The sequence below is a fragment of the Galeopterus variegatus genome, unplaced genomic scaffold, assembly GCF_000696425.1.
Source record: "Galeopterus variegatus unplaced genomic scaffold, G_variegatus-3.0.2 Scaffold2516, whole genome shotgun sequence".
Taxonomy (NCBI): domain Eukaryota; kingdom Metazoa; phylum Chordata; class Mammalia; order Dermoptera; family Cynocephalidae; genus Galeopterus; species Galeopterus variegatus.
The window spans coordinates 36,875-63,019 of NW_007728627.1; the positions used below are offsets into that span (position 1 = coordinate 36,875).

The 26,145-nt window shown below is 42.6% G+C and overlaps 1 protein-coding gene across 2 annotated transcripts; it reads right to left on the reverse strand.

Moving 5' to 3' along the window:
- Positions 1 to 3,018: 3,018 nt before the first annotated feature.
- B4GALT4 (UDP-Gal:betaGlcNAc beta 1,4- galactosyltransferase, polypeptide 4) lies at positions 3,019 to 24,271 on the reverse strand. 2 transcript variants are annotated; one of them, XM_008582080.1, is made up of 6 exons: positions 23,882 to 24,271; positions 20,045 to 20,277; positions 17,771 to 17,958; positions 8,931 to 9,053; positions 6,791 to 6,895; positions 3,019 to 4,084 (listed from the first exon to the last, which is right to left on the reverse strand). In XM_008582080.1, exons 1-6 carry the CDS (start codon positions 24,132 to 24,134, stop codon positions 3,952 to 3,954), a joined length of 1,035 nt encoding a protein of 344 aa, XP_008580302.1. In that variant the 5' UTR covers positions 24,135 to 24,271; the 3' UTR covers positions 3,019 to 3,951. The 2 variants fall into 2 exon arrangements, with proteins under 2 accessions (XP_008580302.1, XP_008580303.1); XM_008582081.1 differs by lacking the exon at positions 3,019 to 4,084 and having other exon boundaries at positions 6,790 to 6,895; positions 8,993 to 9,053; positions 23,882 to 24,220.
- Positions 24,272 to 26,145: the final 1,874 nt, after the last annotated feature.

Here is a 26,145-nt window from a genome sequence, read left to right on the forward strand (position 1 = left end):
AACTCTGCTTGGCCCATAACCCCCAGAAACACTAACTAATGCCATGTTGCTCCAATTTATAGCAATAAGCTTAATGGCCAAATATATCAGTCAAAATTTTCTAGCCATGAAACAATAGTGATGAATAATACCTTTTCAGTTAACTCCTACTCAATAGTGGAAGAATGTACCAAGGTGAAGATAAGGCATTTTAACAGGTACATCTCAAATTATCTGTATTATCTCCAGAATCCTAGCTACAAAATGAGATCTCTCCCCTCACTACCCTCACAGGGAAATCTTAAAATCTCCTGATATGGTTGTGATATTCTAGGGAAAAAAACACAACTCTGGAGTCAAGAGAGACCTGAATTGAAAATTTGTCTCCTCTTCTTACCAACTTTAGGAAGTTATTTTAACTTAAATCTGTTCTCTTTTTTCAGTACATACATACTCATATGTAAATATACCTACATGGCTATTAGAAAGTTAAAATACAAAACCACAGGGAAACTAAAGGATATGGAGCAAGCAGTCAATTACCTTCATGCCCCAGCCTTTACCGACCTCTCCTCTAAGCCCCCAAATCTCTCTCACACACACCCCCCAAATATGCACACAAGGTTTGATATTTGAATTCTCAACAATTGTCAATGAAGCAAGAGCCGTTACCTGTACAGTGTGCTCCCTGGGGATGGGGCCTCTCAGCCACTCTCTCGTGTATACTTTTGAGACCTATCAGGCCCTCTCCACAGATATAACATGGCTATCCTTATACTAAAAACCAATACAGGGGGCAATAGTTTAAAATTATCTAAGGTACTAAGGAACAGACTTTTTAAAAAGTTTTGGAATGGGATTAGTGAAAAACAACTTATGAAATGTATGTATGCTCCATTTATAGTATATGTTAATGGCTTTTGACAGGGACTGAATATATGTATAGGACATGGGGAAGTGGAAGTTTTGAGTCTGGCAGAAAATGTCTTTCATCTCTCCCAAGAATCCATCCACAGAGCATTTTGGATGCTCTGTCTGTCCAATTGGGGCTTGGGTGGAAGTAAAGGGGGCTAAGGGCAGAAAAACGAGGGAGGGAGACCAGGGAAAAGTTCAAAAAGTTCCCTGTTAAGGATCCAGAAGACACCAAACTTCTCTAGGAGCTAGGATAGGGACATAGATTTGGGAAAATTACCTCAAAGGATGAGAACAGCCCAGATAATGGTCTTGAGGTCAGAAGACCTGAGTCTGTCCCTAACTGCCATTCACTAGCTGTGGGGTCTCTGGCAAGACACCCACCCATTCTGAACCATCACTTCCTCATCTGCTCTTATCTCAAGAGTTGCAGAATCAACAAAGTATGTGTAAAAACCTCATAAACCATCGTGCTACAAAAATGAATGCTAGTATAAGTGAGAGAGGATCAATAAAAACTTTAAAGTAGCACACTCTATGTATTAGGTAGTTGCAATGCCCAAATAGTCCATACCCATATAATCCTCAGCAATTATAGTAGACATGACTGTCTCTACAGTTCTCAGAATGCTTAGCCTTTTTGTGGCAACTGACTGAAAAAAGACACGGGGCAGGAGCAGTGATTGGGGGCAGGAGCCATGTGCCTCCAGCCGAGCACTGCACCTTTGACTCCCAGGGCAGGAAAAGTGGCACAAGTGTGGCACAAAGGTCTTTAAAAAAATTATCTTCCATCTCAAGTTTCATAATGAGTCATTTAAATGACTTGTACATTATCTTGAATTACCTGAAAAGTAAAAGGCATAGTTCAGTGGTTTTCAATATATAAAAAAAATGCAGATGCCTTAATGGCCAAAAAACACAGGCAGCTTCCACATGGTATTAGACATATTGATTCCACTGAGTAAGAAACTGAGCACTCAAATTCAGACCCTCAATTCCTTGCATGCTCCATTCTCTTCTAGTAGCCTCTCAACCATGAGGGAGGACCCACAGCCTCCAAGTTACAGACTAATAATACATACATAATTAAGAAAATTGGGAGAGAATGCTAGAGAAATGTTCTCTAGCAAGGAGGAGGCTTACTCAATACATTACAGCCCATTAGCAAATCTCCCAAGAATGAAAATCCTTTATAAGGTTTGGACAAAAAATATGAAAACCATGAGGATTTATTTGCTAAATAAAGGAAAAAATGCAACTTTTACTCCCTGTGCTGAGTTAAAGAGAAATCATGCTAGCCCTACACAAATCCATCATGTCTATAAAATGTATTGTCCTTTCAAATTCTCCTTCCCCAATTGAGTGGTGACACTGTCTTTCTTGGGAGCTCCAAACCCTCCTATTCCCTGTCTCTGTCTGGTAAGGATGAGATGTTATTTATACCTAGCTGGCACTCACTCATGTTAAAGTTTAACAGTTAAGTTGTCATATAATAATGATGGATTGAGAGCTCCTAGGGTACAGTTGCATAATACTTACGTAAGAACATCCTTCTATCTGCATTACTTACGTGTCTACTCACCCAAGCAAACAAAATATTCTTACTGCTGTTCAACCCAGTATCCATCTCCTGTTACCTTCTGTTGATTCTCCTGCTTGCCCTCCCTCTCTCCCCAGGAAACTCAGCAGTACTGGTGGCTTCTCTCCCAAATTACCCACTGCCCAGGTCAATGCCATGACCCCACCATCCTCCCAAGCCCAGTGCCATGACTCCACTGTCCTCCCAAACCCAGGGCCCCTAAAGGGCCAGCTCCACCCCTTCCTGTCCCATAACCAATCAGGTGTGCCTGAGGCCGGCTCTGCTGTTCCCACTATTGATTATGGGACAGGAGGAGGCACAAGAGGATGAAGAGAACAGAAACAGAGAGGCCCAGGGAGTGAGACACAGAGGTGCCTACCACAGCACTGGAGCTGGCTGTCCAAGGAGCTCGCACACAAGAACAGGGGAGAGGAACGGAAGGATGAGAGACAGGAGATTTGTTTCATTTGTTCTGTTTTCAAGCTGTTTAGAATTATGGATTCTGAAATGAATACACCTGTAGGCCTCCAATAACAGTAAAAAACAGGTTTGAGTACCCAAAGCTTTTTCATATTTTACTAGAGGTATTTTATAGATATATTATTAGTTAATACATAATTTGTAAACTGCTAATTCATATCCTACAGGTACAAAATCATTTTACAAAAATGCTGTAAAAACTAGTAGACAATGTGTTCTCTACTGGGCTGTGACTGGAAGGCATATCTGGGCAGGTGGTACCCACCGCAGAGCAGCAGGAGCAGCAGTGACCAGCACGGCTGCTGCCTCTCCATCTGCCACTCTGTCCTCCAGCCACCTCTTCATTCCCAAGATCACTGCATCTCGGGCTGGCCAGTTAGCTCAGTTGGTTAGAGCACAGCCTTATAACACCAAAGTCACAGGTTCGGATCCCCGTACCAACCAGTCGCCAAAAAAAAAAGAAAAAATCAAGTTCATGGCATCTTGATTCTTCACCATTTCTCCCCTCTTCTGTGGCCCTCTTCTCACCTGGGACCCACTGCTTCACAGATGACTGTGCAGGATAAATGAGTAACAGAAAAACATCTTCGTACCTTGGCTGAGAAAAATTCTGGGTCCCCGTGACACTCAGCAATCTTATTTCTGGTGGCCTTATATCCCATAATATATCACTTCAAATTTCAATAAATCTTCGGCCAGAGTTCTCAAGCAACCTTCATTATATCCTTTGAGTCGTCCTTTTATATTTAGTCCTTCAAGTATCTATATTACAACTCTCTTATATTTAACTCTCTTGATCAAAACAACTAAGAAAGCTGTCTTGTTACAGTGTTTTACATTCTGTATCATCAGGAGCTCTGCTAACAAAATACTAAAAGGAAAAATTCAGCCCAATAACTAGCTGCAACAAGTTCTTAATGTGTGTTACTAGGGGAAGTCTCCAGGCCAAAATTATCATAATCAAATCATCAGTTCTTTGAATGTCACCAAAATATCCAGGGTCATGAACCAGTCCAGAAATCCACTGTGATATTGATATACAAAGGATTGTGTTCCACAGACAGTAATTTGTAAGAACAACTGCTCAAGCCATCTGTTCTCCAGACTCGTGATACCTGGTGTAAGAGCTTCATCCTAAAGACAAAAAGAATAAATGTGAATGACAAAACAAGAATTTGCCATGTCTCCGTTGTTTTTTGACCTTCCCCTAAATGTCACAAATGTATTTTTGTAAATTATTGTACCTCTTGGATTTCCTACTGCAAAAAATGTTTCTTTTCCCCATCAAAGGTAACAGACATCAATGACAGACATGTATTCACGTGTCAGAGCCCACGTAAGGCCCTGGGAACCAGTGATGCACTCAGTGAACGCCAGCCTACAGGACAGAAGGATGTACAGGTGACACTGATACATGTGACACGTGTCATCCAATGCTAACAGATCCTTGGATGAGCTTGAGGGAATCTCTGAATCTTCCAATGTTGGGAAAATTTTGTGTCTGTAGGCGGGGAGAGTACACAACTCTCACAAGAGTCTCAACAAACAGTCAGAATGTATGTAGATGAGGATGAGTGAAGGGGCACCCAACTTAATGAGGGAGTCTGCGGAGGGGTCATAGAGAAGGCAAATTTCAATAAGGCTTAAAATGACTAAGTGAAGACGGTTAAGGAAAGGACACTCCAGGTAGAGAGACCACCCTGGGCAAGATGAATAGATACACAAAAAGCAGGATACATTTGAAGAAGGCATTAGTGTGGCTGGAGCTGCAGAATCTGAGAAGAGGAGTACGCAGTGACAGGAATAGGTCCCTAGTTTTTTTAGCAGTGAAAAACAAATTTTGATTACATGCAGCAATATGGATGGAGATCAGAACCATAATGTTGGCAAAATAAAGTCATAATAGAATAAATATAGTGTGATCTCATTTACGTAAAGTTAAAAAACATGCAAAACGAAAATCTTTTGTTTAGGGATACAAACATATGGGAAACCAAGAAACAACAGAAAAAATTACCATTATCACAAAAATTCACCAAAGCATTAGGGACAGGGGACAGGAAGAGGGTGGATATGGGATCAGGGAGTGCCACAAAGGTGATGGACACAAATTGGGGGTAAGGATACCACCACTCACAGTATCAAGAATTTTCATACTTTTTATACAATTTGTAAGCATTCTTTTGTATCTATTCAATAATTAATTTTTTAAATGTAAAGAGAAAAATGAATACCTATGAACAAAGACTAGAAAGACACAGAAAATAGAAAGAGCTGCTTTGTTAGACTGTTAGACTCTAAAAAAGAGCTAAGTCTTTTAATATTGTTCTAAATATAAACTCTAACGAAGCCCTTTAATATTGAGCTAAAAGCCTTTTAATATTATTTTTAAATGTAGATTTTTAGCAAAAGGGCTAAAAGCCCTTTAGCACTGTTTTAAAATTTAGGGGAAAAAAATCAGAACAAAGAAATACAGATTCTTCAATCACAGCCCCATGAAAAATTGACTTATCTGCCAGGATTCCTTGCTGAAAGGGCCAATTACTGAGGCAGGAAAAGTACAAGGTGAGCCTAGAACATCTCGTCACACCAGAGCACAGAGAAAGAAGCTCTCAAGACTAATGCAGTTATGTTAACTGATTGCAGAGACAGCTTGAAAAAAACCCCATTGGCCAAAGATGAGACAACTCGAGTATCAAAAAATAAAATAAATACTAACTATATCCTTAAGGATGCTAGGGAACACCAACTCATTGTTCTGAAAAATGACTATCTGTGCTTGATTCTTTCCCTTATTCTGCCTCTCTAAGAACTGTACCCTAGAGTACTCAAATAAATGAAGAAGGCAAGTACTTCATTGTAGAAAAATCTAATAAATGTGGAAGGAGTGATAGAATATTACAATTTTGCAACCCCTAATTAAATAATAAATTTAGGAAATGAGCATTAATGGCTGCTAAAATCATTAGGTAAAAAACTGATGGGGAATCTCACAGTGAGTGGATTTGGCTGATAATACCTGAACCCACAGATCAATCCTAACATAACAAAAAAGATACAACCAGACATAACATCCTCCTGTTGTGATACAAGAGGAGGTACACAAGCCCATCGGTGAAGTATTCTTGTCCCCAAATGTATCCGGAACCTGTTCAAGCCTCCAGAAATCTAGAGAAATCTAATTCCCAGTTTACAAGAAAATACAGAGGTCAGAGGAACATATTAAGCTATACTACCAGGATGCAATTGACAAAATCTGTAATGTAAGAAATTCTATCAGACAAATGACCTGGTTTGTTAAACAAATACATTGCAAGGGGGGGGGGGGGGGGAGAAGGGGAGGGAAAACCTACAGATTAAAAGAGACCATCCAAACAAAGTGTGGACCTTGTCTAGATTCAGATCTGAATGAACCGTCTGCTTTTTTAAAAAGCATTTATGAGATAATCGGGGAAATCTGAACACTGACTGGACATTTGATGATATTAAGAAAATATTTTTAATTTTAGTTTAGTTTTTTTTTTAAAGACTTCTTATATTTTAAGGATACGTACTCAAGTAGTCACATTCTATGAAACACTCTGACATCTGTGATTTATTTCTAAATAATCCATTGGGGGAGGAGAAAAAAATGAGGGGAAAGAAGAGAGGCCATGAGTTGATAGCTGTTCAAGTGAGGGTTTGATGCACCCTTCTCTCTACTTTGTGTCTGTTTGAAATTTTCCTTAATAAAAATCTTTTAACAAAATGAACTAGCTTATATGACAGAATTCAGCATAATCCTTCCTGACAGGGGAGACTAGGTAGGCAGCTTGCCAGGCACATGAATCCAGGACTTACCGTTCTATATTCACTTCATTGCCTCTGTCTCTAGTGTGGAAGATCATTGTGTATTTACCCACAGCAGGGTTTGGCCGGGATATTTTCATTCTATGGAGCTCAACCCTAGAAAAATAACAGAGGAGATTTAAAAAAAAAAAAAAAACATTATCCCACTTCTCTACCACTAAGCACTTCAAAGTATACTAAAGATGCTGGGGAAGGAGAAAGGGGTTTAGGGAGTAACAGGCCAGGTAAAGAGTAGAAGAAAAATCATGATTTGTAATAATGAATATGCTAATAATAAATAATAAAAATTTTTTAAAAAGAATTCTTACACTACTTAACACACACACACAGAATCACATATAGCTGGATTACTTGGGTATTAAAAAAATAAGAAAAACTTCTCAAATTTCAGATTTTCTTATAATGGTGGGACCTCAAGCAATAAAGCCCATAAAAGAACATTTACTATTGGGGTACAAAGGAGATATGCCAATTTATAGTTATTTTCAAAAATAACATACAAAGTACTTATTTTAAGATGTCCTGAAGAAGAGGAGAATCAAGCCTCTTAGGAAATCTAATTTACTTAGTGTTGCCTTCTTTTAACAAAGAAAGGAATGACCACTTAAGGTCACAAGTTTTAAAGCCACAAACCTAGGTTCAAATCTAGACTCTGCTATTTACAACCTTGGTAAGTCATTTCACTATTCCAAGTATCAGTTTCCTCATCTGTAAAATGGAAATGATCATACAGAGTTGATTTTGAAAGACTCAAATGACATAATTTGCACATAATATGCTTTGCAAACTGTAATGAATTACATAAGTGCATAGAAGGACGCTGCCTGTTGCACAGGTAAGTAAATATTTAGTAAATAAATCTCAATCAACTTTTATGTCCGAATCATTTGGCTGATCCATAACATTAGTCAGAAACCATTCTGAAGGTCATGATGTTCTTATGAAATGAAAGCAAAACTTGGGGCTCCCCTCTACCTTGAAGCTAAGGGGCAACAAGAAAAAAGACAGTGAAGATATGATTAGTACAAAATTCTACTAATCATCCCAGCTGGCAGTGAAGTGGATTGGGGAAGATGATCGGTATGTTTTTTTCTACCCTTTGCTATGCTTGCCTGCAATTTAGCAGGCACTCTCTGTCCAGTTCATGAGCTACCGCCAGACAGGTTGCTGACAGCGAGGGGGCCACCATTATAGCCATCTCTGTGGAGCCCTTGGTCAGGGAAATCCATGCCCTCCTGCCAGAAACATTTCATCTCTCAGCCTAGACATGGGAACAAGACTAGCATGGAGCCCCTGGATTCTTTACACTGAAAAAAGAGAATATTTCTGACAGTCTATGCTATTAATTCAGAACTCCAGCTTAGAAATTTCCTTTCCACGAGACAATAGCAGAAGAGAAGGGGGTCTCCTGACAGCCAGAAAGACACTGTAATTACAAGCCTGAAGACACCAGCCCTAGGCTCTTGAATAATTACTTATTTTGGGGAGATACAGATACCTGTAACTATCTGGCCACAAAACCCAAGTTCAGGGGAGGAAGCTGAGAGAGGAGAGAGTAATCCCAGAGATTCTGAGGGTCAATGCCAACAGCCCAGAGTCAGGCCTGGGGCTCAGGCTACCAGTGTGCGGGGCTGGCTAATGCACACGGAGGAAAGGACGTCTTTGCTTGCTTTGGTGTGCAGCTCCTCAGAGGCTGTGGGCACTCCCTGCTCTAGGCATTGGGAATTGTGCTTGCATCCCCTAGGGTCTGATAACAGGTGCTTCTCCAAGCCTGTTATCACACGCCAGTTTTGCAGACACCCTGCAGTTTGGGACTTCTCATTCACTGGCAGAACCATGTCTCAGGAAGTAATTCTCACTGACAAGACCACAGAGTCCTCCACCAATACTTCTAAACCCCAAATGCTCAGGAGCCAAGAAGAGTCCACCCTCTATCACTTCTAATCTGCCAATTGCAAAGAACCATTTGGGCCATCCTGCCCTCCCCCCACCCCCACCACACTTTAAACCCCAATCTGCAGCCTGGTGACCTGCTGCACTGGCATCTATAGGAACTATTCATAAATTCAAGTTTCCAGATCCACCACTGATAGCAGAACCCCGTGAAGGGGGACCTTTCTCTGTTGTTCACCTGAGTCTGAGGTCATCGTCTTCGCCTCCCCATCCCCAGTAGTTGTTAGAGAATCCATTCACCTTGAAAAATTGCTCTCTGCTTAGGGCAGTAACACCCCCAAAATATCCATTGTAACGTAGCCTGGAGCAAAAGAGAGGAGAGAAAAGGCGAGAACATTAATACAAAGCCCTTGTGTTCTCCACAGACACTTCAGAGGTCTCTGGTTTCAGGGCTGGCATTCTAGGAACACTTTAAAGACCACATACTTCCTCCCATCGTCTCCTCCTTGCCATCCACCTCCCAACACTCCTGGCCCTCCCTGTCTTGCCTTCGTCCATCTGTTTAGACAAGTGCTTACCTCTGCTCACTAAGCAAGGTGCCACCCACCTGTTAACAGTTTGTGTGCAGAGGTCTGTAGAGATACTTGTACAAGTGCACCACAACATCAGATCTGGATGACAGATCTCTCTCTCATGTGCCAATCCAATGAATGGTAATGGCTGCTAGAGGCACTGGGTTAAGGATTCTGAGGCTGCATCCAGGTTCAGCACAAATGAGTGTCATGATGAATACACTTGTGACGGAGTTTGGATGTACTGTTCTCCCAGAACTCAAGGAAATCTGATCCCCAGTGTGACAATTTGAGTCACAGGGGCAAATCCCTCATTGTTGGGAAAACAGAATAATTTAATCAGGCCCCCTTGCCTGCCCATCCAGTTGGGGGGGGGGGGCGGTGCAGCACATTCTCTGTAAGCAAATTGTGTGTGGCTGGGTGGAGTTAGTGCACATGTGCAGCACCACAGCCTGGCTGGCATCTGCCTCCGGTATCCACCACACGTGGCCTTGTTCTCCAACCTACAGCTTCCAGGGACCTGTTTGCCAGTTACCTAGCTCATAGACCTGCGTGTGAGGGGTCTTGTGACCCAGCCTGGTGTGTGAAGGGTTTGTGACCCAGTCTGTGAATGGGCTTGATGGGTCTGTGAGCTCCAGACCCAGCCCTAGCTCAACAATTGGTCCAGTCGGCAGGATTACGGGCAAGTAAAAGAGCCAGACAATTGGCCTAGTCTGCAACAGGATTCTGAGCAGGTACAGGAGCCAAAAGCCCTTGGAAGGAGGAAATGTGGCTACTAGTGAATATGCTCTGCCCTATGGCCACCTTCCTGTTAACCGGGATCTGGTTGCTGCACACCGTACTGCAAGGCAGCATAGACCAGGTACTACAACGCAAAACCCCTTGGGAAGGAGAGGGAATGTAGCAATCCTTGAGCATGTGGTGCCCAGTGGCCACTTTTCTGCTGATTGGACCCTGGATGCTGATCACTATGCTGCAAACTGATCAAGATTTGCGGCAGAAAGCAGAATTGTTGGAAGCAAGGATGATTATCCTGGAGGATGACGTGCGGTGACTGGCCACTCCTGCCTCTCACACCAGGGAAGACGACCAACCCAGTGGTGAGTTGGGGGAAACCATGCATCTATCTCCAGGCACGACCTGCTGTGCACAAGAAATTGAAACATGAGCAGCCTATGGGACTGGACAAATAACCGATGGGCAATCCACAGGTGACCCGGTTCACCACCCATGTATACTCAGGTTGAACTGGTTGACTTGGGGAGACAGTTCAGGCAGAAACATGGGGAGACCCTGGCTGCTTGGCTGTTGCGGTTATGGGACCTAGGGTTGGATAGTGTAATTTGTTCTGGTGAGGAAGTGCAGAAGTTGGCCTCCATCACCATACACCCATCCCTGAGGCAGTGGCTACAGAATAGCCGCAGATATGCACAAGGGTGAGGTAATCACTCCTTGATGGACTGGGTGAATGCAGCTTCCCGAACTGTGTGGGCAAATGCTGGAGAACTGCCCAAGATTGTTAGTAAATGGCAAATGTATGCTGAGCTGGTCCAAATAATTCGGGAGCTGGGGATGTGGCAGTCCATGTTTAATGTGAACACTCGTGGCCTGGATGATGAGAACTTTACAGGCAGCATGAGAGACATAGTGCTGCAATATGCCCTGTCAACGTCCTTTGGGTCACTGATGGCCATACTGGCCCCATACGTTGGTCGTCCTATACATGAGGTAATGACCATGGTAGCCAGCTTGGGTGAAGAAGAGGATAGAAGATAAGCAAAAGGGATCTGAGAGGTGGCTACGACCAAACCCCCAAGAAATACTCTGTATTTTATCCCAAAGGGACCAAGCAAGACTAGCCATAAGCAGATGTGGCTTGACTTGCTTGCAGCAGGAGTTGATAAAAAGAAAATTGACTGGCAGCCAAATGCAGTCCTATTTGCCTTGTGGCAGCAATTGTTTCCTGAATAGCATTTCACCAAACATCTGGAAACAGGTAGCCAAGTTACGCTCAGTGGATTTAAAGGACTTTTTGGTTGCTCCCGAGGAGGCAGATGAACTGTTCCATTTCGATTAGGGAGCAGGCCAAGGTACTCGTCTTTTGGGGCCAGGCAAGGATCAGAGGACTGATGTTGAATTGGCAATATATTGCTCGAGGACAAATGTGCAGCATGTTTAGGCACTGGTGGATACAGGTGCAGAATGTAGTCTGATATATAGCAATCCAGATAAGTTTCCAGGGGCCACAGTTCATATAGATGGCTATGGAGGACATACTACTGAGGTCACAGCTGTGTCATTGCCATCGGGCATAGGAAGATTACCTCCTCGTGTATATACTGTATGTGTATATATATACACACATATATATCCCCTGTAGCTGAATACACCTTGGGTATGGATGTACTTTATGATTTGCACCTGCAAACAACAGTTGGAGAGTTTCGGCGGCGAATATGGACAGTAAAGCCTGTGTTACGAGGATATGCTAAATATGACCCACAGGTGTTAACTCAAGCCAAGACGTGTAGTTAATATAAAGCAACATCACCTACCAGGAGGACATGCAGAGATAAGTGCCACTATATTGGAATTAGAGAAAGTTGGCATTATTCATCCAGCTCATAGCCCATTTCATGCTCCAGTATGGCCAGTGAAAAAGCCTGATGATACCTGGAGAATGACTGTAGATTATCAAGAACTGAACAAAGTAGTGCCCACAATACAGGACTTGGAATCAAAGAAGATTATTTTGGAGCTTTAAGACTTAATGTCTCACCTGCTTGGTTTCAGACTTGTTTGGGACCTATTTCTCCTTTCTTCTGGCTTATTCCTCCCTTTTGGAGTGAGAAAGTATACCCGATATCTGTTCCACCATAGTATCTTGGCAGCAGATAAATTTGTTTTTACAGTTTCACAGCTGGACGGAGTTTTGCCTTTAGTCTCAGATGAGACTTTGGACTTTGGACTTTTAAGCTGGTACTGGAACAAGCTAAGACTTTTGGGACTGTTGGGATGGAATGATTGTATTTTGTATGTAAGAGTGATATGAGTTTTGGGAGGCCAGGGGCAGAATGATGGAGTTTGGATGTATTGTCATCCCAGAACTCATGGAAATCTGATCGCCAGTGTGACAGTTTGAGTCACAGGGGCAGATCCCTCATGATTAGATTAGTGCTCTCCCTAGGTGGGGGCAGTAATGAGCGAGTTCTTGCTCTATTAGTTCCCATGAGAGCTGACTGTTTAAAAGACCCTGGCACACAGCCCCCCCCACCCCCCCACCCAAGCCAGCTTCTTCCCTTGCCATGTGATCTGCTTGTACCCGCCGGCTGTCTGCTGCTTTCCACCATGAGTAGAAGCAGCCAGAGGTCCCCGCCAGATACAGCTGTCCCAGAATCATAAGCCAAATAAACCTCTGTTCTTTATATATTACCCAGTCTGAGGTATTCTGTTATAGCAACACAAAAACAGACTAAGAAAACTGCTTTTTTCACTTTTACTTCTTTGGTGGGAGGAGGGGCAGAGAGCAGGAGACATCTCCTGCACACACTGTGTGTACACACTCTGTATGCAAATCTCCATCTCTAGGCATGCAAATCTCCACCTCAAAGTCTATTTCCTGGAGAACCCAACACACCTCAACAACACTGAGGTTCCTGGCTTGTGCAACTATGTAGAGGATAGTGCCTCTTGTGAATACAGGGTGTACAGAACAATAATTAGGTTTTGAGAGGAAGGCAGAAATCTATGTTTTGGACAAGCTGAACTTGAGATATCCTTGGGGCTTTTGCCAGCAGGCAAAAGGATAGAGGGACCAAGCTCAGAAGAGAGGAGTGGCTACAGGTGTGGCTTTGGAAATAAGCTGTCAACAGGCAGTACTTGAAGGCACAGGAACAAGCAACATAGTGGGTAAGAAGAGATGAGCACAGAGGGTGGAACCATGGTGTATACTAAAACAAGTAAAGTGGAAAGAGAAGAAAAACCCAGGAGGAAGATCAGGAGGTCATAGAGAGCATCTCCCAGTCATAAAGGAATCTTATGTATTATCAGTGAACAAATTAGCAAATCTGAGAAATAAAGATATACCTTAGGTATGAAACTGTAACCATTCAGAAATGCAAATGAAGGTTGCATAATACTTGGATGTTATTGAGTAAAAATATGTGAATATTTAAAGGGCTTCTAACTTAAACCTTAGTTCTAAGTATTCCAGGACAAATTAAACATTTATGCCTTTCCAGATAAGAAGAACAACCAAAAGGAAAGATCAATTAAATACATAAACACTTGCCATGTAACAGGTGACTTCCCAAAACCTGATTTGTGGTTCAGCTGTTTGTTTCGTTCTGAGTACAGACTGAGGACCTTGTTTAACCCAAACAGAAATAACTCATCACTTATTTACTCCCAACCTAAAATTCTGAGAAATGTTATTTTTACAACCTAAAACAAAAGGAAATAAAGTGCTTAGAGGGTGACTGTTACTGACCAAGACATTTATTAGCAGTGACTTGCCTTGGTTATCAGAATCTGCTTGGCTGGGAAGGGATTCTTAATTACTTGAAGACCACCAGCTTCATCAAGACACTGAGTAGAACCACTGCCCACACATAACCTGCCAAGCACCAACGAGCAATAGGCCATGCCTCCTGACACCCACAACCAGCCCGGCAATGACCACCGAGCTGCCATAGGTAGTGTCCCAGGCTCTCCCACACCGGGGTTGGGGTGGGCTAACGGCCTCAGCCATGCCCCCCCAACACTCGCAACCAGCCCAGTGATGACCACAGAGCCTCTGCAGGAAGTTCCCTGTGCTCTCCCAAGCCAGGGCAGACGGGGGCTGTGAGCCTTGGCCACATCTCCCTGACATGCACAACCAGCCCAGTGAATGTTACCATGCTGCCACAAGAAGTGCCCCAGGTTCCCAAGCTGGGATGGTGGGGGGCTAGGGCTTTAGCCACACCCCCATGACATCTGCACCCAGCCTAGCAATGACCAAGCCAGCACTAGAAGCCCCCTGGACTTCCCTGTGGAAATGAGGGGGGCGCCACAAGCCTCAACCCCCCGCCTCCTCCTTCCTCCTTCCATCCTATTTCCTTCCCCTTTCCCTTCTCCCCCTCCCAACTGCTTCACAACATCATAGAATGTAAAAAAAATAATAATATTAATAATAATAAAAAAAAGAATCAGCACTGGTGATTTGGCAGTGATCTACCACCATTATCCACCACATGCAAGACAGCTGGCTCAACACTGCAACACATGGACTGCCCTATCTAACAAGACAAGGGAGTGTTATCAGGGTTCTGAGGAAGGAGACGCTGCCACAGCAGGATTTGAATTTCTGGAAGGATTCAGAAAAGCAGAAAAATGTGGGATCCCCTCATGGCCAGAACTCCATGAGAAAAAGCACAGAAGGGAGAAAAAGCACAGGCTATCTGAGGTCCACCTAGAGACCAGGTTAGCTGGAGTGGGGAAGAGCAAGAGGAGACAAGTCAGAAAGAAAGGTTAAGGATTTTTCAGGCGCCTATTAGATGATTTTTCAGATGCCTATTTATTGATCATTGCTTTTGGTTTATCTTCTTATCTGGAAAAGCATAAATATTTCATTGGCCCAGGAAGTTTAATTTTTAAAGGCTGTAAAGCCAAGAGTGAAGGAAATGTAGTCATAAAATAACAGTAGAAAGTGGACAGGTACCAAAGGAATTCTTGGCAGTAAAATTTGCCACAGGCAGGTCCAGTCAGAGCTTTATCACTGACCCATACTCAGAGATAAACAAGATTTATATCTGGCTTCATTAGACTCTGAGACACTTGGGGCAAGTTACTATAACATCTCCCCTCTGATGTGTGTAAAGTGAAAACATTTCTTGTACTTATACTCATGGGGAAGTTGTGACAGTGAAGTGTGTGCTGATTTAAGCTCTGTGATGCAGTGACACACAGCTACCAGCAGGAGTCAGACATGTGATTGCCTGCGACTGAACTTGCAGACACCAGAGGAATTTTGCCCAGAGTAGCTAAGGGAAGGTTGCAGGAGTGGTGGGGGAGACAAGACCTACATTACTTATGTATGCCTCTCCCTGGCCATAAAAGATGAGGCAGTTTACATGATACACACAATAAAACAGAAAAATGTAAATGACAAACCAGGACCAGAATAGAAGACTGAGATAGGAAATACCAGTACATTCCAGCTCTGATCTGCAAATAAGATGATTTTCAATTTCTAAAAGAGGGCCATGGATTTGGCTCAGAGGTTCTTAAATCCAGATCAAAAGGGGAGACACAGTCAATTACCAGATGCAAATTAAGAAAACCTGTTGGTTACCCAAGAGAGACAGGGCTTTCTGACATGTAGTTATGAAAGAAATGTCTGGCCATTTACAAAAGCAAGTTAAAATAGCAAGATTCATACATGGGCTGTTCCTTAGAGTGAGTAGCATTTGATGAAATCCACGATCATGACCACCAAAGTATAAGTCAAAATCAATGTTCGGAAGGAATGCCCAAGAACTCAGCTTTCTTACGGTCCGGCTTAATATAAAGATAAAATCCAGAATCCCAATAAAAGGCTTGTTCTTAAAACAATCCTGTATGATTGGTGAGAAATGAACTGGGCAACCAAATGTATAGACAGAACTGGACAACAGGAAATTTAAGGTTATGTACAGCCAAGTGTCTGAAGTACAGGTGTTCTGTGTTGTAGATAGTGATATCTTAACTTTACACAAAAAGTGAACAGATGGAGACATGCTTCTGAAAAAACTAAGGTGGCCAAGCATGATATGCTGCTTTCTTCAGTGCAGAAGTGGCTCAAAGAAACCAGAAAACAAAACCTCTAGATAATAAGATTCAGATCCGAAGATCAGGTTTCCCCAAAGAGAAAAATGCTATGATTTTCTCCTTGCCCTCTGATGCCACTGCCTCCTCCCTAATTCAGGGATGTGGCATCTCTCCCCTCCTGCCTTGCTCCATCCAATACATTAAAGACCAGCTGAACTGAGCTTTCTCCTGTCATTCTCCAGCTGTAACCATGTTTCAACAGCTCCTGGTCCCCTTCCTTAGGAAACGCAAACTCCTCATCACACTAAACGAGGCCTGCATAAGCTGGCCCTTCCCAGCCTCATCTCTTGCCTCTCCTCCCAGACATTCATTCTAGAATACCAATCGACTACTTGGGCTTTCCCCCAAACCACGCCACACTCTCTGACACGTTTTGGAACTCTGCTAAGCAGCATCTTTGGATGTTTCTTAGAGACACTGTGCTCTCACTCATCGTAGCTTATTCTAGGTGTTGTTTATATCCCACAGATTATAGGGATTGGGTTTAAAGTCAGTACCTGAGGCAAAAATCACCTACAGTCAATGTAACTTGAGTTCTGTTAAATAGTCCAAAGTGAGAGACGGGCACAGTAAGAGCGACACGGAAGCCAAGACCAAGTGAGGTATCAAGAGATTCAGTTTCCATTTCACACTCAGAGTACACACTGGTGGAATCTCCTGTGTTGCTCTGTACTTTTATAGTCCTCTCCTTCCTTTTCCTTCCCTCCCTCCATCTGCCCCTCTCTCTCCCTCATTACCAAGTGTGTATAGCTGTATTTGCAGAAATGCAAAATTAATGCAACTCCACTGCAGCTACCTGTTTCCCCACACCACACTCAACAGGGAGCTCTTGGAAGGCAGGCGCTCTGCCTTATTCAAACTGGTCTCATGCCCACCAGCTCAGTAAGCCCCACAGATCAGATACCAGCACACCCAGGTGGCAGGGCTTAAGGGAATCTGACAGGTAAGTGTGCACACATGTAAGCCAATATAGAGTTTCATCTGCAGAGACATTTTCTTGGTCACTATTTTTCCTCAGTTGTGCTTGAATAGGAGCTGGTATAACACGAGGTTAAAAAGCGGCTTTGCCTCTTCTGGGTGGTGGAGGGGGCAGGGAATGAAGACAGAGATGATTGTACCTAGCACTCCTCACAGCACCTCTTAGAGAAAGGAACTTGTCCTGGGCGTCCTGGCCCCTGAGCAGAATACTCAGTGGAAATACCCCACCCCTCCTCTCCCCAGAACTCTGGAAAGAGGCCACAGTCTGGAAAGGGATGTCACAACAGTCCTAACAGTTGACCTAAGGGGCACCATCTTGTGGCCTCCTAGTAGGGCATGCCAGAGATAGACAGGTAAGTTACTTGAGTTCTACTAAGTGTGGGAAAGCGGCAAAAGTCCCACCATGCAGGTACTGGGGGGAGGTTGGCCACCACCTGCAATGCCTGGGTTATATTCTCTCTCCTGTTACTTCCCTTGTCCTTGTGACTCTCTGCTGCAGTTGATGTAGGATGTTTTTCCTTATTACATTCTCTAATTCCTGTTTTGAACTTTAAGTGATATATCATGGGACATTTTTCCTGTTTGTCATTTTCCTAAGACACTCTGGACAGTGTTCCACACAGCCTTGATTACAACAGGCAAGCTTCTCAACTTAAGCAACCCAACAGCAGAGCTGCCTTACCTGTACCCAGTGCTGTTCCTGCCAACCACCAGGTGCTTGGGCTGATCCTCACATGTGTAAAGGTTAAAGTCATTCTCAGGCAGCAGGTCCACATCGTGGAATATAAAGCAGTCCCAGTCTTCTTCCTTCAGAGCTTCTAGATAGCCCACATTCAAAAGTTTGGCTCGATTAAACTTCTTACTACCAGCCTAGAAAGATATGGAAATTAAAACAGAAAAGCTCCTGAGGTAAGGTTTCACCATGTTCCCCTCTTCAGTTTGGATTCAGAAGTTGCTATTATTCTTGTTGATGTGCAAGACCACACTTGTGACATAAAGATGTGACAAAGTAGATGCAATAACAATAAAACACCATTTGGTTGTTTCTTTATGCTTCACACATACTTATATATCATAACTTAAAAGCATTTCTTTAAATCTGGAGAACAGTACTGAGTTCCAGTCTGGCGAGATTAAAAAGTTCTGGAGATTGGTTGTAAAACAGTGTGAATATTCGTAATACTACTAAACTGTATAGTTTAAAATGATTAAGATGGTAAACGTAAATAAATAGAAGTGAAAAAATGGCTAAGATGATAAATTTTATGTTATCTGTGTATTTTACCACACAAAAATTTTTAAACAGTTTTAAAATTCAAATAAAAATAATTCAATCAACAATAATGTATTGTACCCTTAAAATTTAATAAGAGGATAGATCGCATGTTCAGTGTTCTACCACAATTAAAAACGTTTTTAAAACTCAAAACTTTTAAAAAATAACTTTATTTATTCCATACAAAACTACATGCTAGTCATGCCAAGTAGTACTTCCTACATACTAGACATGTCAATTAGTATTACTGCTTCACTGTTCAACCCCCAGCTGATTCCAGTCTTACTCTCTGTTACAAATTTACACTAAGCTTCCAAGAGATTTAGTTAATAATTTGCCAGAAAGGATCAAGAAATCTTGACCTATAAACAGAGAAGTTTATTGCTAACATTTTTCAGCTACTTAAAAGTTTCTTGGAAATTACTGTAAGAGAATCCTGTTATAAGACTAATGGCAAAATCTAATCCTCACAGTGGAGGGAGATTTGTCACTGGGTAAGAAAAAAACACAATTTGATCTGTAATATGACCAAAGCTACAGTATGAAAAAGATTTTACAGTTTTGATTTTTTTCATGTCTGCTTGGATCAAATTCAGTAGAAATAAATTCGTTCGATAAACAGTTTATCATAACAAAAGTACAAGCAGTTCTCAAAACTTACCACAGTGTTTTCCTGAAAAGAATAACACAAAGCAGACATATTTTTCTATTCATAAAAAATAGTGTTGTATCTTGTGGGTTGCTGCCCTGAGTAAAAACTCAGAATCAAATAAATCATAGCCCTGATGACCAACAAAGATAATTATAAAACAATAGTAGAATTGTTTCAAGTACTAAAAAATGGGCATAGATACAGACTGATTTTCAAGAGCTTCAGTTTATTAAAAGGATACACCGCAGAGCTGATCTCCTGAGTTGTGAAAAGTTCTATCTAAAACAAATATCACCAATTATAACCAACATTAAATAAGTAGTTAATGATTTTGCTTACACTCTTAGAATTTGTAAGAACCTGAAAGGGAATTATTTGGGTGGCCCAGGATAATTATAAAAGGCTTAGACATGGATGTTTAAACTGATGCCTTATTTTTCTTTCAATAAACTTTAATGCCAATTAAAGGCATCTTCAATCATCCACTCCACTGACCTCAGAACTAAACTCTTTAAAAGCAGCCTATAGTTATACTGTGTTCCTACTAAATCATTCTTCTGGAAACCAAATAAGTGAATCAAGAAAGTGAAAATTAAACATAACATGCTTTACATAATAAATAGTGGCAAAGTTAAAGGCAGAAATGTGGAGACGGTCATAGAACTCCATGGCTAACACAGTATTCTGTCAAATCGTCCATCTAGATCCCCGTTGAATAGCCATGCTCAATAATGAAAAGCAATTCCAACATCTCATCATGTAGTGTATAGCAAGTACAGAAGGAAACACACGGGGCCAGTAAACCTCAGAAGGAAATCATAGGGCAGTCATTGGCTAACATGGAAGGGCTCATCAAAAAAAAAAAGGCCCTCAGAGGTTCATTTAAGAGCAGTAAAATTTCCCAGAACTTGGTCCCAAAAGTCCACACTCTGAGACAAAAATTTCCTCTACACCTTTCAAGGATAAATGAGGCAAGAGATCTCTTCTTTGATGATAGTTTGCAGGGCTCTGGTCTGCCCCGCACTTACCTGGTGGATGATGTAGATGCCATACTCCAACTGCTGCCTCTGCAAGAAAGGATGAAGATGTTCCAGCAGGTACATCAGGTGTTTCTCTCTGTTACGGTGGGGAATGAGGATGGCAACCCGCTGTAAAGCCTTACATTCCTCAGGGTGATATCGGCCTCCATACACTTTGGGATTTTCTGCCCGTACTTCTTCCAAAGTGAGATCTGGTTTGAAAATGAGCTTGTTCTGGCCTTCTACAATAAACACAGGACACAGGCAGTAGCAGGAGCTATCTCATAAAGTGTTCAGAGGCTTACATGCAGTAATCCATGCTTAGAACATTTCCTGGCACATGGTAAACACTATATGGGTGTCAACTTTTATTATTATCACTTTAAAATCTCATTTAGTCATAAACTATAACCACAGCCTCATGTGACCAAGGTTACTGGCTGCAAAAGAACTGACATATAGGGGGCTTCCAGTCAAGATGGTGGAATAGACATTGCCAGCATCACTCTCTCCCACAAACCAACCAATTCACAACTATTAAAAAACAACTACAGCCAAGCTGGGACTGCTAGCGTTCAGGGGAAGAGGAGGAGAGACCTATGGAGTACACGAAGGCAAGAAAAGCCACAATGAGAGAAAGAAAGAACCGCTCCAACCGTTTCAAGCCCGAGCCGCTTCCAGGCTGGAACTGCTGAGCACATGGAGCAAGAGCTGGCAAAAGCCACAGCTGTGCCCTTCAGATGAAGTTGCTTGGAGGGGGCAGGGGAGAGGAGGGCGTTGGTGGCCCTCAGGCCAGCAGGCCCACTAACAGGGTTCCTGTGGACCCATACAGGAGAAAGGAGCACAGCCCAGCAACAGAAAAAAGGAGCCACTCAGAGGCCAGTGAGTCACCACAAGGGACCAGCGCACAGCCTGTCCCACAGGAAGTGTTTGGAGTGTGGGCAATGGGGGAGACGAGCCCACTGGGAAAACACTGGGGCATAGCAAGGACAGCTGATCTGCCCTCCAATCAGCACAGGCCCACTCAGTGGAGACTGGTCAGGAATACAGAACTGCAGGGGGTGCAGTTTGCTGAAAAGACTCAGGTCCAGACCAGAGTTTCTACACAACCCAAGTGTACCGGACTTCATGAGACCCAGAAGTACCTACAAAGTCAACCATTAAAACCTGAGTGTAAGGAAGACTTCCCCAGAGAATCAAAAGCAAAGCAGCAATTTATCTCAACTACAGGGCTCAAGTGCTGGTCCCCACAGGAAGTTCCCCCATTTCAGAAGTAAGCAAAGGACAACAAATTAGTTCCAGAGCAGAGTTTAAGTGGTGAGAACAGCAAATAATCCAACACAGAACTGAAAGAAAAAACAAAAATACCCACAGACCAGAGACAAAGTCTGATATTAACCAGTAAAGGTCTAACATCACCAAAGAACACCCATAAAACCTAGAAGGACAGTAAGCCCCTTGGACTCCCAAGCCAGGGAGGGGAGAGGGCCGGGGGCTTCAGCCATGACCCCCGACACCTGCAACCAGCCCAGAGATGACCACCAAGCCACTGCAGGAAGCACCCCAGGCTCCTGAGCCAGGGAAGTTGGGGGCCAAGGGCTTTAGCCACACCCCACCAACATCTGCAACCAGTCCAGCAATGACCACTGAACCACTGCTGGAAGCTCCCTGGTCTCCCAAGCCAAGGCAGTGGGGGGCTGAGGGCTTTAGCCATACCCCACCAACATCTGCATTCAGCCCAGCAATGATCAAGCCACCACTGGAAGCCCCCTGGTCTCCCCTGCAGGAATGAGGGGGGTGCCATAAGACTCAACCATGCCCCCCTCCTTCCTCCTTCTCCCACTCTCCCCCCTTCCACTCTCTCCCTCCCAGCCAACTGCTCCACAACAGCTTAGAATGTAAAAACAGATAGAGCCAGGGACCAACCCCTCCTCCCACAACCAGGCTCTCTGCCACTGCCACAGGGCCCACCTGGGGTCCTAAGGCATGGAGGTAGGGACTGACCCCCTCCTCCCACTACCAGGCATGCCGAAGGTGAGGCATTTGGGAGGAGGTAATTAGGTTTAGATGAGGTCATGAGGGTTAAGCCCTTATAAAGAGAGCAAGTGGTGGTGGGTGGGTGGGTGGGTGGGTGTGTGTCTTTCTGTGTGGACAGACACACCAAGGAAAGGCCATATGAGGACATAACCTGCAAGAGCACTCTCACCAAGAACCCAATCTCAGACATCTAGCCTCCACAACTGTGAGAAATGAATGTCTTTAAGCCACCCAGTCTATGGTATTAAAAAAATGCCATAAAACCAGCAGCCCAAGCAGACTAAGATAGAAGGTCTGCAGTTTCTTGTTCAGCTAAAAGCAACAAGTCTCTGAAGAGTCCAAGGCTACCGCATACAGAGCTCTTGTAGCGTATGAGGAGAGCTGCCTGTGCACTGTCTCCCGAGGAAGAAAGGCAAACATATGAACAACGCACTGCGATCAGCACAATAGGACACTGGTACAACAGGCATGGGGGAACAGAAGATGAACTCTAGCTGGGACAGTTACAAGCTGCAACCTTTCTGAAAGAGGAGACATCTAAGCTGGATTTTTGATGACAGGAATCTACCAGGCAGACATGGATTAAGGAAAGGCATTCTGGAAAGAGGAAACAACACAAGTAAAAAGGCTCAGGAGTGTCTGGAAAACTATAAGCACTCTGATTTCCTGGAGATGAAGATATCAGAGAAATAACACTGAGTGTTTTTTCCTCTCAAATTTATTGTGTTCACTAAAACCAATTTACCGTTAATTTAATTGAAAGGCGAGACATCAAAGAGGAGTCAAAACATATTTAAGAAATATATCCTGGGGTGCACAAGCCCAGGAGAGTCATGGGGGAAGCCCTGGGTTCTTCAAATGCTGGTGTACAATAGCCTCTCTCTACCCTTGCCCCCCAAGCTCCTTTCTGCTTTTCACAGGTTTGATGCCTGGGAAGTCTGACTATCCAGAGGAAATTAAATCTTTTTATATCAAATTATACTACAATAAATATTGTCAAATGCTTTCCTTTAAAAAAAGCATAATTAAGAAATAAACCCTAAAGATAACATTGAAAAACTTCATCCCTGCAACTTGACTCCATACTTTTGGCCAAGGGTATGCTAACACATGTTATGCAAGTGGAGGCTTGAATGTGCTTGCATTTCTCCACCTCCATGCGCTCTTGTGCTCTGTCAATGCCATGAGAAGAACATTCCCAGGCTAGCCCACTGGTCCCAGGAGGAGGAGGAGAGATACCTGGAGCAGAGCCAAAAGCCTAGATCAATGGACCCTATTCTTGTGTGTTGAGACTTTTGTAGATGGATAATAAAATTGGGTATGTTCATAGAATGGAATATCATACACCAAAGAGAATGAACAAACTATAACTACATGCAACCATGGGAATAGATCTCACAAAGAATAATGTCGACCAACAGAAGCCAAACATAAGAGTACACAACGTAGGCTTCCAATTTGTAAAATTCAAAAACAGGAAAAATCTAATGTATGGTGTTAGAATCTTGAGGCCAGTGATGTGACTGAAAGAAGCATGGGAACTACTGTGGTTCTCGTAAGATTCCATTTCTTAATTTACATGATGTTTACACAAGTATGTTCATTTTGTGAAACTTAACCAAGCTGCTTGTACACTTCTGATTTTTATACTCTTCTGTACATAAGAGGGTACTTCAAAAACGTCATGGAAAGACTTGTGTTATCTTTTAATTCTATTTTTTACACTGACTTTTTGAAGTACCCATATACGTTATATTTTAATAACAAGTTGACATAGTACACATAAAAAGGAGAAAAGAAAGCGCTTACTGAGATATGGAGACACAGCAGGGCAGCTGTCAAGTTCTGTCTTTTTCATGGATGCTTCATTGGTCAGAGCGTCTTCCTTCCCTAGAGCCACGACCTTATGGAAAGTAGCTATGAAATTCTTCGCTTTAGGAATCTCTTGAATAACATCCACAAAGTAGTTACTGGTGACCCACCCAACCACAGTAAGGCACAAAGTAAAAAGTAACAGTAACCGGAATTTGTAGGAAAGGTGGAAAGTCAGGTTGAAGCCCATGGCTTTTATTATGTGAGTAATATGTATCTCTCTGCTTCACCACAGGAAGGAAACTTCAAGTTCAACTTTTCCAATCTGACTGTGAACTTGACAACTGAAGAGGCAGTGCCTGCTGCTGCTTGGGAGTTCTGCTCCGAGGATCTATATAAAGCAATCACAAAGACATGTTTCAAATGGAAATCTAATCCTGAAACAATTCACTTCAGCACAAACTGAAAACTTATCCCCAAGGGATCCTAATAGTAATGGCAGCTCTCCCACTTAGGGTTTAGAGATCAGAAGACCAGAGATTTTAGAGGTAGAAGGTTCTAACCATCTATACGTCACAGAAGCTCTCTCCGGGTTATCGCCCAGGCTGTCTGTCACAGGATGTTACACAGAACACCAAGGCAAAAAGAGACGTGAGACTGTAAATGCCCCTCCGTTCTAAATGGTTCTCTTCTCAGTTGCTCCTTCCTGGCACAGCTTTAGGAGAAGGTTAGCAAAATGTAAATGTATTTTGACCCAAAGGGAAAATAAGGGAAAAGACAAAAGCTCTTCTACCCTGTGACAGCTGGAAAAACTTGGCACTTAACAACAGAGAATGAATATTATATTCTCAGTGAGGCCCAGGGCACATACATCCCAACAGTGGGGGTGATGGCAAGAAACACAAGACAATTCTAACCCTAGAGGTCAATGATCTATGAGAACAGGGAGGACTACAGCACAGTGTCTAAGATCAGAGTTTCAGATTTAGACAGAAACCGTAGTCCCACTAGATAGGCACGTTACCTCAGGTCACTCACTTAACTGAGCCTTAATTTCCTTTTCTATAAAATGGAGATGAAGATAGTACCTACACTAGAGAGGTTACTGTGGGACTAATGATCTAATGTATTAGTAATATATAAAGTGTTAGCCCATCTCCTGACACACAGTAAGCACCCACTAAACGGTGACTGTTACTGTTATTATTGCTGTATTACTTTACGTTAAGTGAGTCTAGCCTAGGGATGACCAACAGGAGGACACACTGCTGGCTGCACAGACCATCACTTTATTGTACTGTATTTCTCAATGTCAGCTGATAAATTGCCATTTTGATTTCATACTTTAGTATCATGAGGTGGGATAATATGAATTCACCTTTAAGAGGTGGCTATGTTCTTAGTTATTGAAAAATATCCTGTTTTTGCAGCCATCTAGCTGAGGGCCCGCCCCAGAGCATAGTCAACACACTGACGTGGCGAAGGCTACTTGGCGAGACCCCCTGGGGAACAGCCAGCAACACCTCCTATGTCCTCTCTGCATCACCACAACCACTTCTCTCCTCAAATTCTAAACATGCTATCAGAAGAATGCAGAAAATGCTAAAGTCAAATAATCTCCATAGCCAAACATATCCTCAATTAAAATGGATAAAATGGGAGACCAAAATATTTCTATGCTAAGTATAAAAGAAACAATTACAATTAAGTCTAAAGTGACAGAAAGAAAAACAGAAAGTAAACTACAGTATATATGTGTGCTATGATTACGACTAAAGATATAGAATTAAGAAAAGTCTAGAAAGAAATATACTCAAAAGCTAACAATTGTATTAGGAGTATAGAACTAGCTGGGGTGTTTTTTCTCTTTTTAGAATTCTCAATAGTATAGCTTTTTATTATATAGTGTTATACTTACGTATATTTTACATATATTTTTATATTATGGTCCTTTTATAATGAAAACAAAGTTTGTTTCTGTAATGAGCAGTGGGGAGATACTAAGTAACTATAAAAAACAACAACAAAAACAATCTTGGCAACTCTCAAGACAGTTTCATACTCAGTAAGGGTCGTATTCCAAAAATTTAGTTCTAGGTTAGCTTGAAAGAAATCTAGAAAACATTTCTTTCTAAACAAAATGTTATAAATGGAAATGGAGATTAGGTTCTGTGGTCAGACCACAAAAGAGAATGTTTGACCCAGGAAGCAATTAAACAGTATGGCCTGTGTTTAGGGTCCTGTGAAAGTAGCACAGGAAG

Coding starts and splice junctions, on each gene's coding strand:
- B4GALT4 (XM_008582080.1), bottom strand. CDS start 24,134: ATGGGCTTCAACCTGACTTTCCACCTTTCCTACAAATTCCGGTTACTG. Junction 17,959..20,044: donor GCATCTACATCATCCACCAG/GTAAGTGCGGGG, acceptor ATATCTTTCTAG/GCTGGTAGTAAGAAGTTTAA. Junction 4,085..6,790: donor AATGAAGTGAATATAGAACG/GTAAGTCCTGGA, acceptor TTTTGTCTTTAG/GATGAAGCTCTTACACCAGG.